The sequence below is a fragment of the Tachysurus fulvidraco genome, chromosome 6 (genome assembly GCF_022655615.1).
Source record: "Tachysurus fulvidraco isolate hzauxx_2018 chromosome 6, HZAU_PFXX_2.0, whole genome shotgun sequence".
In the NCBI taxonomy this organism is placed as follows: Eukaryota; Metazoa; Chordata; class Actinopteri; order Siluriformes; family Bagridae; genus Tachysurus; species Tachysurus fulvidraco.
The window spans coordinates 29,314,639-29,331,933 of record NC_062523.1 but is presented as its reverse complement, the minus strand read 5'-3'; the positions used below and the strand labels follow the sequence as shown (position 1 = coordinate 29,331,933).

General features: G+C 39.6%; 1 protein-coding gene across 3 annotated transcripts; it reads right to left on the bottom strand.

The window, feature by feature from the left end:
• Positions 1-23: 23 nt before the first annotated feature.
• parp14rs3 (poly(ADP-ribose) polymerase family member 14-related sequence 3) lies at positions 24-17,279 on the bottom strand. 3 transcript variants are annotated; one of them, XM_047814893.1, is made up of 26 exons: positions 16,973-17,279; positions 16,009-16,190; positions 15,554-15,575; positions 15,284-15,442; positions 14,910-15,146; positions 11,979-12,215; positions 9,769-11,828; positions 9,570-9,666; positions 9,376-9,480; positions 7,900-7,962; positions 6,707-6,883; positions 6,457-6,623; positions 5,630-5,660; positions 5,438-5,542; positions 5,192-5,254; positions 4,848-5,024; positions 4,584-4,756; positions 4,001-4,127; positions 3,813-3,920; positions 3,635-3,697; positions 3,310-3,486; positions 2,332-2,514; positions 1,607-2,233; positions 914-1,068; positions 649-823; positions 24-563 (listed from the first exon to the last, which is right to left on the bottom strand). In XM_047814893.1, exons 1-26 carry the CDS (start codon positions 17,142-17,144, stop codon positions 268-270), a joined length of 6,138 nt encoding a protein of 2,045 aa, XP_047670849.1. In that variant the 5' UTR covers positions 17,145-17,279; the 3' UTR covers positions 24-267. The 3 variants fall into 3 exon arrangements, with proteins under 3 accessions (XP_047670849.1, XP_047670850.1, XP_047670851.1); XM_047814894.1 differs by having other exon boundaries at positions 4,001-4,124; XM_047814895.1 differs by lacking the exon at positions 7,900-7,962.
• Positions 17,280-17,295: the final 16 nt, after the last annotated feature.

The window sequence follows — 17,295 nt, the reverse complement described above, 5'->3', positions numbered from 1 at the left end:
TGCACTCAAGGTACACAAGCAAATGGATCAGGTGGTTTTTATTGACATTATATAAAACCCTAGATTACAAAGAATAAACCACAGTACCTGATCTGGTGCCTGAGGCTACAACTGTTAAGGCACAACATGATTTATGGAGTTCGAATTATTACTTGAATTAGAATACGAGTTATTGCTTAATTAGTGAAGGTTGTACATCGATGCTGGATTACGGTAATTGATGATTGATGGAAATTGTGCTACAAGTCCAGAAACATGGCCAGAAGGTCAGACATTCTTAAAGCTGATGAGATAGTCAGGGTACGCCCCTGCGTCACAGAACACCACAAAGATGAACGGATTTTCTAAACTATCTACTGCACAGTCATGAATCCCAGCACGGGGATCTTTTGGGTCCAGAGGGTCCGGTTCCTTCATCCCTTTTCGACTTTTACATGGTGACCCAGTCACAACTCTAGCTCTGTAGATGTACTTCAGTCCGTTCTCATCTGGGTTCGAATATTGATCATAGCAGGAGTACCAAGCTTCTTTGGCGAAATACGTCCCTTCACCATGCACGACAGCTTAAAAATGAGACAGAATAAAATTCAGTACTTTGGACCAAATACTAAATTGGGTGTTTAGAACGTAAGACAACTTATGACATACCGTTTCTCCCACAGAAACTCCTGTTGAAGCCGTTCCTATTGATTTTTTGACAGATCTCTTTGGTAGTACCGTGATAGAGAAACTGTTCATTCTTCTGTTTGGGATATTTTTTGTCCACTGCTTGCTTCAACACGCAGTATCTCTGCCATTGTGGCTGACTCTGAATTCTGCGGATCTGTGGATAAACGCGTTCACTGATAAACATCAACATCGGAAGTGTCACGATACGATGACAAAATCTGATCAAAATGGTCTTTTGCCGTACCTGCACCACTTGGACGGGAGATACGTCTTTGTGTTTGCTGGATTGTAAAAAGTCCTTTTCTATTTTTTTGTATTCTTCTGAAGTCGGTGATAGAACAACTACCTCCATATCACTTCCATCCATTTTGCTCCAGGTTGGTGGATGTTGAATGATAGCTACAAAACAAAAAATATGCACTTACTGTATAGTGTGTTAATTAACCCTTTTTGTTTGTTTTTCTTTCTATTAATAAGATTACATAGAATTTTAGTGGTTGAGAGTAGTAGGCTTCTAAAAGTGACGTGACATACTCAGAGTTCTTACTCTGCGTTTAACCCACACAGCAGTGAACACACACCTGGAGCAGTGGGCAGCCATTTATGCTGCAGCACCCGGGTTGGGTTAAGGGGGGTTGGTGCCTTGCTCAAGGGCACCTCAGTCGTGGCCGGCCCGAGACTCGTACCCACAACCTTAGGGTTAGGAGACAGACTCTCTAACCATTAGGCCATGACTTCCCCACTACGCTTCAGACTAGTAGGCTAGGTAATGTTTGAAAAACCTATGATAAACTGCAAGTTCTTAAATCTCCAAGTATCTACCTCATATGAACCACTAACCACCGCTGTTGAGCTTAAATCTCTGTCTTCATATAACAGGTAGTTTCAAAAGTTAAATTTTAAAAGTTACAAGCTTGCAGAACTATAAGATTATTACCTGTGTCCGAGTCAGCAAGCAGGGTTCTCTTGAGTGTCCAGGACTTTCCCTTGCTGTTTACCCGTATCATCTTTTTGAAATCCACTGTAAATGTTTCCCCTTTGTCTTGGTAGGTAAAGGTATTCTCTTTCTTGTCAAAAGCTAACTCTAGTTCGTAGCTAATGCTGGAGTTTAGCGGCCGCCAAGATTCTCCTTCTGCTACATCCCAGCGCAATGTTTTGCTCAGCCTCCTTTCTTCGCCTTCTCGGATTTGACTGTCCCGGGCTGACTGGAGGAACTTATTGATGTTTAAAACGGTGTCTAAAACATCGTCCTTCTTCCCTGATACAATCAATTTGTCCTTTGCAGCCACTAGAACACGAACTTGGTTGCTTCGGCTGAGCTCGACGATCGCCTTCTTGTCAGCTTCAGGAAAATTGGCTATATGGTCGGACTGAACTTCCTTGATAGAACATTCATCTGAAACTAGATCATCTAGGAACTTTTTGACCTTATCAATGTCAGTAGATGATGTTCCACAGAGCTCAACAGTTGTGACTGGGAAAGTCACTGCAATTGTCGCGGCAGCAAGACAATAAGCCGGCTTGGTGGAATCTGATGTTTGCGGAGTTGGTTTGGGGATATTTACTGTACAGAAGGCACAAGCATATAGCATTGTTGGTTAAAAAAAATCAATATCACATTGCATATTCACATTCAGGTGTCTTCAGGTGTCCAAGGTTTACCTGCAGTAGGTTTTTTAGAGATCCTTTTGAACTTCATCAGAGCATTCTCAAAGGATGACACCATTGTAGTTTGGAAAATCACAATATGGACAGTTTTTAAACATACCGGTGAGTCAATAGAAAAATTTGCCACCGCATCCAGCATGGCATTTGCTACATTAGCTGCTGCCAGGTTTCCTGCTCCTGGGGGGAAAGAACACACCACTTTCTTTTTAATGACCTTGACTCATTTAAAGTCAAGTTTATATCCAGGCATTCATTTTAATCTATTTACATTTCTATAGCAACTAATCCTGTAAAAGGTGGAGACTAATCACCTAGAAAATAACGAATAATGTATAATCGTTAATATGGTGAGGTTTTTTTTTAGAAGACACTTATTTAACATTAATGGTTGTTGGTTGATTCTCCACTTTTAGCACTTTCAGGCATTCTGGTTCCTCTGTATCATTCATTCATTCATTCATTTTCTATCGCTTATCCGAACTTCTCGGGTCACGGGGAGCCTGTGCCTATCTCAGGCGTCATCGGGCATCGAGGCAGGATACACCCTGGATGGAGTGCCAACCCATCACAGGGCACACACACACTCTCATTCACTCACGCAATCACACACTACGGACAATTTTCCAGAGATGCCAATCAACCTAAACCATGCATGTCTTTGGACCGGGGGAGGAAACCGGAGTACCCGGAGGAAACCCCCAAGGCATGGGGAGAACATGCAAACTCCACACACACAAGGCGGAGGCAGGAATCGAACCCCCAACCCTGGAGGTGTGATGCGAACGTGCTAACCACTAAGCCTCCGTGCCCCCCCTCCTCGGTACCATGACAATCCAATTTACGATCATAACAGTTTTACTGATAACACCGAGCCTCAATAAACCGACCCGTTGTGGATTATTTTCCGACGTTATGTCCATGACATATCATGTTTTATTCCTTTTCCTGAATAAGACAGCGTGGTGTACTTACCAGTCCCAAGAGCAGGGAATGAAACAGACTGAATCTTATTTTCCTCGCACTTCTTCAGAACTTTATACATGCAGTTTGTGATCTCTTTCTCCTTGGTCTGACCAACCATATGGATGATGTGCTTGAATGGAAGTTGTCCAGCTGTAGTAAGGACCACGCCATCACTGGGTTGGACACCTTTATCCGGGGAAATGATCACAAACTCTCATCAAGAATCATGACCAAAGCAGAGCTCGGATACTGGGCACAGCTTTTTTTTACATTTAAGTGTTGATACAGGTAAGGTTTTAGAATGTTTCCAAATAAATAAGATTAAACTTCATACCCAGTTTTTTGCACTCATCTACAACGGTCTGTCCGGCTGCTTTGAGGATAGCTCCTGAAACCCCTGAAAGCAATGAAGTACAAGATTATTATATAACCATGCATTCTTTGCTTTATTGGTAAACACAGATTTTAATAGTGACATACATACTGACATGTAGAATAAATGTGTGTGTTACCTGAACTTAGATCAAGGCTGGTATTTGTGCTGCTCACTATCGCGTCTGTTGTCTCTTTTGTGATGTCACCACAAAGCACTTTAACTTTGATTGGGCCAATAATCGTTTCTGTGATGTTATATAAAGTTGATTTGAGTATCTTAATATATGTGAAATATTTTCTTGCATTTATTTAACACAACTCTTACCACTACAGACATCTTCTTCTTCTGAAGACAAACTCTCTTCATCTGAGCCATAATAATATTCATCTTCATCCTCGATTTCTTCAATGTCATCTTCAACCTCGATTTCTTCAATGTCATCAATGTCCTGCTAATATTATTTACATTGTTATATTTAGGACACTATTTAATATGGAGATGTTCATATTGGGCTTAACGTTGGTGGACACCTGACTATCACTCCCATATCTTGTGTGAGTGTGGCTTTTGTGGCTTTGTGTTCATTCAGTCATTAGGTGATGTCAGGTATTGATATCAGGTGAAGAGGTATGGGGTTCTTTCGGTGTTCCAGTTCATTACAAAGGTGTTCAGCGGGGTCTGTGCGAGACACTCAAGTTCTTTCACTCCGACCTTCTCACACCACGTCTTCATGCTGGAACAGGTTTCCATGAAGGGGAAATTGTAATGCTAGTGCACGCATCCTAGCGCTACTATAAGAAATCCTAAACAATTGTGTGCTTTAGGGTTAGATACACATATGGGTGGGGTATGAGGGTCAGGTGTCCACATACTTTTGACCATATGAGTATATGTAGACGATTTGTACCTGGGGGTTTGAAGCCCATTGGTTTAATCCTTGCTGAAACTGTTTCAGAACTTCATCGCGGTCAATGACAACATAAATGAGTTTGAGGACAGTAGAGGAACGTTGAGACAAGTGATCTTGAAAGCCTTGGAGCATAGCGGTAATGGCGTCCACGCTATTAACACCGCCTCCACCTTTAGGAGAATGAAATCAGCTGAGAAATGTATCGACGATTATACAAATCAGTTGTCAGAACAACATTTATTTTTAGAATTTAATGCATACCGGTGCCAACCGCAGGGAAGGAAATGGTACTGATCTGCTTCTCTTCACATTTCTCCAATACTTTCTTTACCCTTAACCTTGCATCTGCAGAGGAATGGGGTCCAATCATGTGAAGAATAAAATCACATTGCATATTTCCAGCACTGGTTACTGCAACTGTATCGCTCTTAAGTTGACCTTAAAAGACAAAAAACACACAAGACAGAATTAAACTCTGTGATCTAAAGAACTCATTTCGTATATATCCTGTATAAATACGTATTCGTTTTGAACTTCGCTCATGAACGGTGTAAAGAATTTGTTTGGAATTTTGTTCAAGTTTGTTTGCGTCATCAGGAACTTACCGTGGTTTTGACACTCCTGTTGAACAGAGGGTCCAGAAGCTTTGAAAATGGCCCCTGAGACTCCTGAACAAAAGGATACATTTTTTTATTTATGTACTTAAGAGTAGAACTTAAATTTATACCCTAGAAAATCTTGATACTGAAGTAATAGGGTATCTGAATGTTGGACATATCTGTTTTTCAGTGCCATATGGCCAAAAGGTTCAGTATAAATATATATCGTAAGTATAAATCATAACAACACACCTCCTGTCAAGTTCATTTGGTTATTGGTGGTGTTGACAATACCACGGACAGATTCATTGGTAATGTTCCCCTTCTTTATTTCAATCCACACACCCGCAATTTTGACTGTCGGGAGAAAAAAAGAATGTTAAACGAATAACCAGTATATAAAATGCATCATAATTCTAATGTTGTGATTTCCGCATTCCATACCTTTATTTGCTGGCATTTTGGTAGGTGCAGTCTAAAAGTAAAAGAGAGTAAAATGAACTAGATTTGCAAAGTTCGTCGCGACACACTTTGATGTTTGCTTTGACGATGCAAGTATTCGCAAAGGGCGGTTCTTTTTGGAGGCGAGTGGACATAAGGGTCGGTGTTACTTTTGAAAGCAAGTAGACAGAAAGCTAGGGTGCCAATACATTTGGAGGTAAGTGGAGACGAGCATGTGACGTGACCAGAATACACGTGAGGCAGTTCTCCTCATTGTGCTGAGTGATTTGATATGTCACAAGTCCATGTTGTGCTAATTTTTCATTTTCATGTGACATCATGTGACGGCATCAGAATACCCGTGAGGAAGTTCCCCTCATTGTTCTGAGTGTTTTTGATACACATTTCGAAGTTGTAAAAAGTTTTTTGATTTTGCATATTTTGGGGGCGGAGCTGCGGGACAACCGAAAGGCCAGTCGGTACACCAATTTAAAATTGTTCAGAGTATCACGCTAAAGGAGCTGGCAGAGTTTGGTGTAGATAGTTTAAAAGCTTGCTGAGTTATAAACCTCCAAAATTTATAATGGGAGTCTATGGGAAAAAAGGCCATTTTGAGACCCGGTACCGGAAGTACCGGTACTCGGATCGCTTAGAAAAGTAATAGCAACAAACTTCAGACCGGGATCTACAACATATCCGAATTTGGTTCATGTGGCTCGAAAGCTCTAGGAGGAGTTACTCTTGATAAATCTTTGTCTAAGCTTAAATAGGAAAACAGAATGTTGGCTTCTACTAAAACCACAAAATGACACATCAATGCAAGCACTAACCATTTTGTTCCTCTCTGTGAAATAATTGCAGTAGGCATCAAAAACCTTCTGCTCAAATACCACCACGGTTATTTTTTGAAGTCTAGTAGATGTTGACAGAGACAAATGCTTTTCCACTCCTGTCAGAATAGCCTTGATGGAATCATTTGGCAGAATCCCACCTCTCCCTGTGAAAATATTTACATACAGTACAGTTTTAAAGTTCAACTCATTTGAAACATCTAATGCTTTTGAATGAGTGTAGTCTCACCTGTGCCAATCGCAGGGATGGCTACTGTGGCAGCCATTGTAGTTTCACACAGTTTCAGGACTTTCTCCACAGATAAAGTTATATCGGCAACGTTATTGGGTCCGACCATCTGAGCAATGTGGTTGCATGACAGTTTACCTCCGCTTGTCAATACCACTCCATTCTCTTTCTGTTGACCTGTCAACATTATACAATAATACACCAAAAACTGTTGGACTGGCCATAACACACAGAGACGGGTATATAAATATTTGGACAGTGACACAAATTGTATGTTCTTTCTGTGCTTTGTGGGTTTCCTCTGGGTACGCTGGTTTCCACCAATCACTGGTAGGCTGATTGACATCTCAGAAATGTCAATAGTATGTGAATATGTGTAACTGTGTGTGTGAGATTGTGCCCTTGTGTCCGAGTGTCCTCGGATAGCCTCCTGGTTCCCTGCAAATCCTGTGTAGGATAAGCATCTAGAGATCTACCAGCTCCAGTTGGACTCTGCTATACTAAAGAGGAGATGCCAACTCCATGTGGTCTTTGAGGACAACAACCTCCTCAGCAATACAACATCTGTCAAACTCTGTATTTATAATCACACCCTTCAGTGTCACCCATATGAGGATGAGGTTCCACTTTGAGTCTGGTTCCTCTCAAGGTTTCTTCCTTTACCATTCAAAGGAGTCTTTCCTCCCCACAGTGTTAAAAATCTCGAATTTTTGTTGTATATTAATCTTTATAGACTTCTTTATGTTTAAGTTCTGTAAATTTGAATCGAAATTTGAATCGAATTGAATAAGCGGTAGCAAAAATAGATGGATGGATAAAAATCCTTTGAAGTCAATGACTGCCTGAAATCTGGAAACTAAGGACCTCAACTAATGCCAATGAGTTTCCCCTAGGATGCTTTGCTCCATCACTTGCATAGACAGCTTCTGGTAGCTAAACCCATACCCACACGTTCAACATTTTGAACCAACTCCAGAACTAGTTGGTTAATGTTAGTTGGTTAATATTTTTTCAAACCAATTGAAGTTAGAATGGAGGATGGAAGTCAGGTGATGGTGTACAGAGGCAAAATTATGAAAAATTGTTTCACTGTCCAAATACTAATGGGCTTGACTGTATAGGGCTTATAGACTCTATAGCTACGGTAAATCAGCAGGAATCAAACTTGCATATAAACTTGACTGATTGATTACCATGATTTGTGCATTCATCCACAACTGCTTGTCCAGCTGCCTTCAAAATTGCACCAGACACACCTAAACGAATGAAAATGACATAAAAACCATGACAAACATACCCTAAATAGCACACATTGATCGTGTGTCCCTGTTCACCAGATGTCTCAGCTACTGAAATTCTAGTTGGCCAAACTACCTGTCTAACATTTCAGTCATTTTGCTCATACTGTACAATATTTCAATTGTTGCTGTTTCTGCACAATCTTATACACTATCTCAGGGACCTGCTGCTAAGTAACTGTGTTCATTCTAGTATTACTGCCTGTGTATTTTCTTGTAACCTTTTGTCTGCACTGTCTTTTGTCCTGTACTGTCTTGTCTGTATTGTCCTGCACTGTCCTGTTTGTATTGTCCTGCACTGTCTTGTACAGTATGTCTTGTCCTGCACTGTTTTCACCAGGTATCTAGGACTAACTTACTAAGTCCTTATAGCCCTGTCTTTGTTTAATGTAGCACCCTGATCCTGGAGAAACGTTGTCTCATTTCACTATAGGCAAAGGCAAAGTGAGGATATTCCCCTCATCATGTTCAGGGCATTAAGATTCACTAGTAAGAGACGACTATTGTCCAGAGACGAGCTGTTTCGTGTTGAGGTTTTGTTCAAACCGACCATCGAAAATACCCTCGCTAATGAATGTTTTTTTTTCATTGGTTGTTGCGTTAAATCTTACCCAGATACAATAGTATACTATTTTCTGATTGGCTATTGTAGCCTTTTTTTTTTGATTGGCTGATAAATGTCAGGCTTGACTAAGAGCTCCAGGGGAGACGCGCTTGATTCCTGCCCGGTTCCATAGAGACAGCGGTGTGGACGGATACATTTTGGGCGCTGCGGCTTATTAAATATATGATAAATAGTCAAAAAGTTTTTCTGCATGAGAAATACGCTGTGTGGCAGGAGAGCATGAGAATAGACCAAAATGCATGACTGTCACTCTCAATACGTGACACTTGAGAGCCCTGAAGTGTCATAGTGAGAAATGACGTTATTATAGCTTAAAGGTTCCACAGCAGTAGCATAGTTTCAAACATTAATGAGGACTGGAACAGTATACTGTCTGTGGTTAGTCCACTTTAATCAGATTAAATGTGGTATCAAGTGTAATGTGCAGGTCTTTTGTGACCTGTGTTCTATCAAAATAAAGTCTGTAAATGTTGAAAATGACGACAAGATAGCGGTTTAAAGCTGTTCCTACTGTTCAATTAGTGCCACTTCCAGTTCTTAGTGATGATGGTTCTAATAGTTGGTGACTTTCTGTATGGAGCCTTAGGACATTAATAAGGTTACTTAGCAACCACATCCATTTCACTAATATAATACAGTGAGAAATTTTATCTACACTAGTCTGCTTCAAGGAATCTGATTTTTCCATAAACGTGAGTAAAAGAATATATATAATATATGCACACACAAAGAAAAGGTTAACATACCAGTGTTAAGATTCAAGTCTTTGTTGTTGGAGTTAACAATGACATCCACTGTTTCTTTGGTGATATCTCCTTTTTTGAGAGTCACTAGCACTCCATGAACAGTTACTATCATACGTGGGAAAAAAATAAATAATTAAACACCGTAAATTCTCATATGACTAGTTATATTTGGTGTTATGTTAAGAAAAGGGTACCTTCTGTGCTTGATGCTTGTTTAAGCGTTTGAGATTTTGTTTGGCTTTGAGAGGTAGTGTTTGTTGGATTGGCAGATGCATTAACATGAGAAAAGCCCTGGTGATGGAAGAAGATAATTCAGATAATTGAATCTGTTAAATTATGATGAATAAATAACACGAATAACAGGCATGGTAAGGGGGGAAAAAGAGCACACACCAGCTGAGCAATGATGCTGTTGAACTCCTCGAGTATCTTCACATCGGATTCTACCACAAATATGTTCTTTATATTCTTTGGGGAATTGTGTTGATCATTGCTGAACTGTTGTACCGCGTCTCTGATTGCCGTGCAGCTTTCTTTGACGGAGAACCCAAAACTTTGACAGCCTATTGCTGGCATTGCGATTGAAGTATCATTTCTTGATTCTGCTTTCTGGAGGCTATTAAGAATGGCTGACTTCAGGTAGTGAGAGCTCAAAGTGAACTGTTGACCACTCTGAGGCAAGACGGTATAAATAAGGCTGTTGGCATTGAGATTTCCTGGGTCGCTCAGGACCACGTCCCCGGCGAGTAAAGTTTGCCTTTCTTTCTGGAGTCTGTTGCACACCGCTTGAATATCTGAACCTGCGACTTGAAGAAAACTTTGAGCAACTGGATTGTCAAAAGCAAGTTTGCTATTCAAAGGACAAATCAAAGCGTCGGCTGGAAAGTGCTGCAATTCACCCTCCGTAACCGTAAAAGTGATGGAGCTGTTTACTTGGTGGTTGTAGCTTTTCGAGGTCCCAGACTTGAGAGTTGAAATGTAAGCCTTGCAACCCCAATCCTTGGCTTTGGCTTGGATATTTGCTTCATGTTTAAGTATGACCTTAGATTCTCCTGCTTTCGAATAAGTTTGCTTTTCTATGCAAATTTTCGACGTATGCCTTTTTATAACAGATACTGCATCCTGGATTTTATCTTTTGAAGCTGTAACCGTAAGACACGGAGAGCCCGTTGTTCTGCAACGTTGAACGGTTATGCCGAGGTTTCGGATTTCTGGAATTTCTGACAGTTTCATGCAAGAGTCGACAAACTCCACTTCCTGCAAAGATTTTAGATGGATATATTCGGTTGCTGGCGTCTTGTTCTCAAGATAATCCTTAACCTTTTTTGAAAATTGTTTTACCACTTGAGCAAATCCACAGATTATGAGTTGTGCCTCTGAATGTATGATGTTAACATTCTTTGAATTATTATTTAATTCCACTTTAATTTTGTTCAAGAAGTTCACCCAGTCTTCAGTGTTAATTACTGTGCCTACATCAGGAGTAAGTTGGATGGCCACCTCTTGAAGGATCTCTTTTACTTTGACTTTGGCTGCCTCGATGTGTCCTTTCTCTGCAACGATCCCAAGAAGCTCTCCATCATTCAGAAATAAAGCTGAAATATGACTTGTTACAAAATGGTTTTGCTCAAATTTCTTTAGATCTAACGACTTCAGAAACTGGATCAAATGGGTCGAGAGGTCCAGTCTTTGAAAGATAACGTTCTCCTGTGCTTGCTTGATGACCCTTTGAGCTATACCTACAGAGTCCCTCAAACCTTTGAGGTGAAAGCTCAGGTTAGTTTCATTTTTTGTTAGTGTTACGTTTTGAAGTTTGGCTTGTACACATTTTTCTACCAACTCTAGTGTCTGTCTTGAGTCAAACCGAATCACTTCTTCAACAGTGTTCCTTTCCATTTCTAATTCTGAAGATGCATTTTTAACAAGGTTCTGAATCTTGTCCAACAGGGTGGTGATTTCTGTTTTAAGGCCAACCATTGCAATTTTGGATTTGGTTTCCATGTAAGTGACCTCAGCATCAGAACTGGTGAATCCAAGGCAATCAAGCTCTACCCTTTTCCAGATCTCAACCTCGACTGGCAACTCAGCTATGCTGTACCTGCTCAGAAAGGCTTGCGCTTCTCTTTGGGCTTTACTTTGCCAAGTTGCTCCTAGTCGAACCGCCGCTAAAGACTCTTTGTCCACATCCATCTCTAGCGCAATCTTTCCAGGGACATTAAAAACGACATTAGCATGAACTTCCTTTAGTCGAGTCTCAAAATCGTTCTTGCACTTTTGCTTTTTTTCAATGAAATTGTGGAGTACATCGTCGACAGGAATAATCGTATCCGTTGATATATTCGAGCACGTCGGTGTTTCTCCCGTCAAAGCCTTCTGAAGACTTGAGTAAAAAAGCGAAGCGCTAATGTCTGTGCCACAGACATGATGTTTCCCCACCACCACGTCTTGTGCGGCTATTGCAGGAGAAAAAAACAAATGCAGAAGAACCATCTTAAATGTCTGTATATAAAAAATATGAAAGTCGCGATATGAAAGTTCTGGCATAATAAAAATGAGTTTAGTTTCTGATTATTTTATGATACAGAGATGTTCGGAAAACCTACCGTGACAATCTTGAAAGGATATGACCGCGCTCTTTTGTTTGTTAACCCAGATTAAAGACTTGATGTCCGCTCCACCACTTCTTTTGTTGTTGCTGAAGTAAAGGTTAAGAGTGTCCTCAGTAACCTTGCTCATATCCCCTTGTACCAGAACGGAATCTGTGTACTCTAAACGAGAGGCTTTAATCTCCATGCCCTGCAGATTTTTGGCTGCACACTTCTCCAAGAAAGATTTTGAATCTGAAAATAATAATAATAATAATAATAATAATAATAATAATAATAATAATAATAATAATAATAATAATACAAATTACAATGTGAAAAGATTTGGTTGGATTTTTTTTATAACCTTCTGAGACCACCTATTTTCATATACGGACATTATGACATTCACTTTCCAAGTGCTCTACAATCATACAATTTCCGAATAAGTTTTTAAAACACCAGCTTAACTACAGCACCATTGAAAAAGAGGCCCTTGCATTGCGTTTAGCCATCCAACATTTTGACGTTTATCTTAGTGATAGCCCCAGGCCGATACAAGTCTTTACTGACCACAACCCACTGATGTTCTTTAAACCGCATGTGTAATACGAACCAGAGGCTGATGCACTGGGGTCCCTGATCATGCAAAGGTTTAATTTAGTGATTGAGCATAAAAAGGGCAGCCATAATGTATTTTGGAGGGGGGTGAGAGGGTGTTCTGTACATGTCTGTGTGCAGGTTGATTCCAGGCCAGAGTTTCCAGCCTGCCCTTGCCTGCCCTGATCCTGCCCCCATATCGATGACATCATCACTAATCTGCTATATAAAGAGGAAGCAGAAGAAGAAGGTGGAGGGTGTTATTAGTGGTTTTTCATTGTAGTGTTGTGATCGTTCTAGTTCCAGTTTTGACTTCTGCCCTTTTCTGACTCTGAGCTTGTTTTACACATGTATTTGTTCCCTTTTTTTTTTAAAACCAATACATTTTGTATAAATAAATATATATAATCACTGTAAAGTTGTGAACTGTGTCACTGGCAGTAGGGGTCTAGCTGACCCTTTCACTTTGGGAGTGGGTTCCTTTTTCCCCCTGTTTGTTTTGGGAGGGAGTTGGGAAGTACCACTGTATTTTTCTTTTCTTTGCTTTCAGGTAAGAATAGTTACCTAATTTTTTGTTTATTATTTTGGCCTGAGCCCACCCTGAAGAGATGCGATTGTACTGTTGGTTGTGTATACTGTTTATCTATGAAAATATACCAATACACTTATCTAGAAATTCATTTTTGTGTCTTTCCTTTTGCCAATTTATAAAGGTATCAAATCATCGAATCTTGAGCTATAACTCTGTGCATCTGGGTTGTAACAGATTTGAAAATGGTAGATTTGGGAATGGTAGAAAGATGTAGCACAATCCCAGTCTTCAACCTCGGTAAACCTTATGAGAAACCACACAAGTTTCATTTAGTCTTTTCCATTTTTAAGACCAATGCAGCTCTAAACTGAGCATGACGAGGTGCCCAAATGACTTTAATGCCTCTTTTCCACCGGAAAGAACCGGGTGCTGGTTCAGAGCTAGCACTGGTGCTGGTTCAAAGTTGGTTCCACTGGCGAACCTTCTAAGAACCGGTTTGCCTTTCCACCGGCTAGAGAGCCGTCACAGTGCCGAGTGTGACGTCACTGTATACGTGTCACGTGTCCCAGCAACGTTAGCGCAGCAGCGACAAACACAAACACAACAACAATGGCGGATGTTGCTTTACTGTTAATGCTCATGGCTTTGTGAACGTACATCGGCATCGAAACGCGGCGAATAAAACGTGTACGTGCGGATCCGTGTAATCTGTATAAACGGAGGTTTTAATCGAGAAAGTAACATAATGTTATTTTATCGTTAACACAGAAAAAAAATTAGCCTTAGCATGTAGCTACCTACTATCATATGTGCTGATAATATATCAAGTAAAAGTGTATTAAACATTAGTATACTTAAGGTACATTATCAAATGCGCTAACAGTAGCCCCGCCCCCAGCTCCCACCCCAAGCGGTTCTTAAGTCTAGACCACCGACGTTTTGGTGCTACTTAAGAACCACTTTTCCAGGTTCGGAGCTGGTGCTTTGGCGGTCGAAACAGAAAGAACTGGTTCTAAATTAGGCTCTGGCTCCGAACCAGCACTCGAACTGCCTCGGTGGAAAAGGGGCATAAGTGGCAGTTTTCACATTCAATTCAAGTTTATTTGTATAGCGCTTTTTACAATTGACATTGTCTCAAAGCAGCTTTACAGAACATAAACATAGAACAAAGGGTTATTATAAGAAGAATATAAAGATTAATAGAATACAAAATTCAAGATTAATATACATTGCTTATGAAGAAGATCCAAAGATACTTCAACTTCTCCACAAATTAATCATGAGATGGAGTCTCTTTTCTGGATTCTGCCTTAGACCTTTTTACTGGGAGGCTGAGGAGTGTGACATTCAATGCCCAAGATCTCCAGGCAACAGCAAGGCAAGTTTACCACTCAATTCCACCATTTTTAAACAAGGTCTCTAAGGTCCAGCCACAGTAACTTCACAAGACACTAGAGATTTCTAAAACTGCCTCATTTACCATGCGGGCTTAGGAGTTCTTTAAAGTGCTTCTTTGATCTCACAACTATATCAGTGTGTCAGAACTTCTCCTCACTTGTGTAACAGAGCTTACACATGCTCTCTTCTCCTTACCCGAGTTTGTGGCCGCTCTTTTTCCCTGGGCTCTCCAAACTCCTCCTATGCCTGAGCTGAACCAACACTCCCCTGGAAGCCCCTCTAGATATTCACTGATGTCATTGCAGTGCTTAAAATTGCACAGCTCAAGAGAACTTTTTTTTTTTTTTTTAAATATTGTCTGGTCATAAAACCCCTGATCAATTAGAAACAGAGCTGAATAGTACATAAAACTGACTCACCGATGTCTTCCTTGAAGGTGACCACAATTCTCTCATCATCTATCACCTCCCAGGAGTGTGCTGCCTTGTGGCTGCAGCTTCCAATGAACATGGTAACGAATTTACATTTACAGCTGTCTTTGAACCCACTCAGGATGAAGCGCCGAGGGTCCCACTGATCCGCGGCACCTCCTTCTTTATTCAACTCCACCGTCAACCCAAACTCATGTTCCTTCTGACTCAGAATAGTCAATACATCTAAAGAACAGCATCGACAGTTTTAGGGTCGAATTATAATGAATGATTCCTATATTTCATTTAATGTGATTCTGTATTTCTTGTTTCTTTTTGGTGCACAGAATACCAGCATGTAACTTGTATACTTTGAATTTCACCTGAATGATTGGCTACTTTGAGGATCCATTTGTTTTCCCCATGGCTTGTAACTTCAGCCTTGTCTGTAAATTGTTCAAAGTAAACTGTAAGAATATTTTCATCAACCGACTCCATGCAGCTAATAATCAGGTCCTTGGTTTTTGAGTCCTCTTCATTTCCTGAGACACACACACACACAAAAATTCATTGGCCTTTTTAGCAGCACATTTTTATAGATTTTTATGTAGCACAGGACTGAAAGTTGCATGTAATGAAATTTATCACAGTACCTTTTTGTCCTCTAGCACCAGCCTTCTCATATCGCATGTAAAGCACAAAATAAATACAGAAAATAAATAGATTAGGCCTCTTAACAACATAATCGAGGTTTAAAATGTGTTGGCATAAAAAGCATGATTATGCAATAATAAAAATAATAAAAAAAAAAAAACAGAGCCACTTCCTCATTCTTCACATTTACTAGCAGAGTCTCAGTGTTTCTTTTAAGTAATGCAGAGTAATTAGTACGTACGTAAAGGCCTAACTAGAAGAACAAGTAATTTTCTAAATACAATACGCAACACTATCGTTTGCTATTGATTACAAGGTCATTTTATATATATATATATATATATATATATATATATATATATATATATATATATATATATATATATATATATATATATACATATATATACACGGTTTATATAAACATAGAGGCAAAAAAAAAAAAAACCCTCACCTGTACATCTGTTGTGGCTTGTGAATTTCTGACATGTTCAAGATTTTCTCTCTTTGGTTTTTTCAGAAGAGGTGGTTTAACCTTTTCCTTCTTGACATTCAAGGGTTTCACGGTGAGTTTAACAACTCCCTGGGTTTTGAAATCGATTTGATGGGTTCCTTGTTTAAGGACATTATCTAAATCTGGAGTTTCAAAAAACAAACAAACAAACAAATAAATAAAAATAATTAATATATAAATTAATATAGGATTAAAATTGGATACAGACCTGAGAGCAATGTGGTATTTTATTCAAAATTTTTTTACAGCTTTATTTACCATATCTAAAAGCAACTTTAACAAATAAAGTGATTTTTGTTTAAATGTTATTGCAGAATTTCATTTTCGGATTATATTACGGTTATAGTTTAAGTGCAGACAAAGCAAAAATGTCCATTCGTACATCTTCTGGTTGTACGTACTGTACATAAATAATCTGTGGCACTGTTTTTTTTTTTTTTTTAAATTGTAATTAAAGTCTCGTGCCTTCTGCGATCATGTCCTGTAAATTAGAATAGCTGGGATCAATCGTGTCGGGCTGCTATTTGTTTAACTTCGGTCACTAGGTGTAACTCCTAGAAATCCCCTATTTACTTTCACTTCAGACATGAAATGACCAAGAACTGTTTACTCCATGGTAACTTTACTGTACATACTCGCTCCATTAACTTGTGAACTTCATCATGTGAATGAATTTGTTAAATAGTCAAAAAGTCATGATAAAGCTAACGATAATTAAAACGATTAGCATCTTCCTTGTGTTTTATTGGTGCCAAAGTGCAGCAGGAAATCTTAGTTAGCCAAGCACAAGTTGAGCACAGGTATAGTTTTCCTGGCTATCCAAGACAATCCTATTTAAAAATGACAAAATGACAATTTTAAATAAAATAATAATAATTTAAATAATAAGGGTGTCATTTAGTACCTGTTTCCAGGAGGTAGATGAGCAAAGCTTTCCTTTTGTCCTCAGGATGCTCTTTAATCTGTACAACTTCTCCACCAGATTTCCTCTTGTTTTTGAAATAAAGTTCTAATTTAGGTCTCACCAGGTCCAAATCCCCTGGTAGACCTTCAAGAACCAAGGTTTTCTCCTCCATGACTGTTAACGCAGGGCTAGAAGTGAGCTGTTAGACGTGTCATTGTTGCTTGACGTAGATCAGTAAACTGAGCTCAGGGGAATAAAGTTAGCTTGTTTTTCTACGCGCTTTCTGTCGTTTTACTTTCACTTTCGTTTCAGCTTTTTGTTTT

What these genes read in the sequence shown, in the direction of transcription:
- parp14rs3 (XM_047814893.1), bottom strand. Translation starts at nt 17,144, where the DNA reads ATGGAGGAGAAAACCTTGGTTCTTGAAGGTCTACCAGGGGATTTGGAC. An exon ending in CACCTTCAAGGAAGACATCG is followed by an intron (nt 12,216 to 14,909) that starts GTGAGTCAGTTT and finishes TATTATTTTCAG; the next exon opens with ATTCAAAATCTTTCTTGGAG. An exon ending in TCACAGAGAGGAACAAAATG is followed by an intron (nt 5,661 to 6,456) that starts GTTAGTGCTTGC and finishes TTTTACTTTTAG; the next exon opens with ACTGCACCTACCAAAATGCC.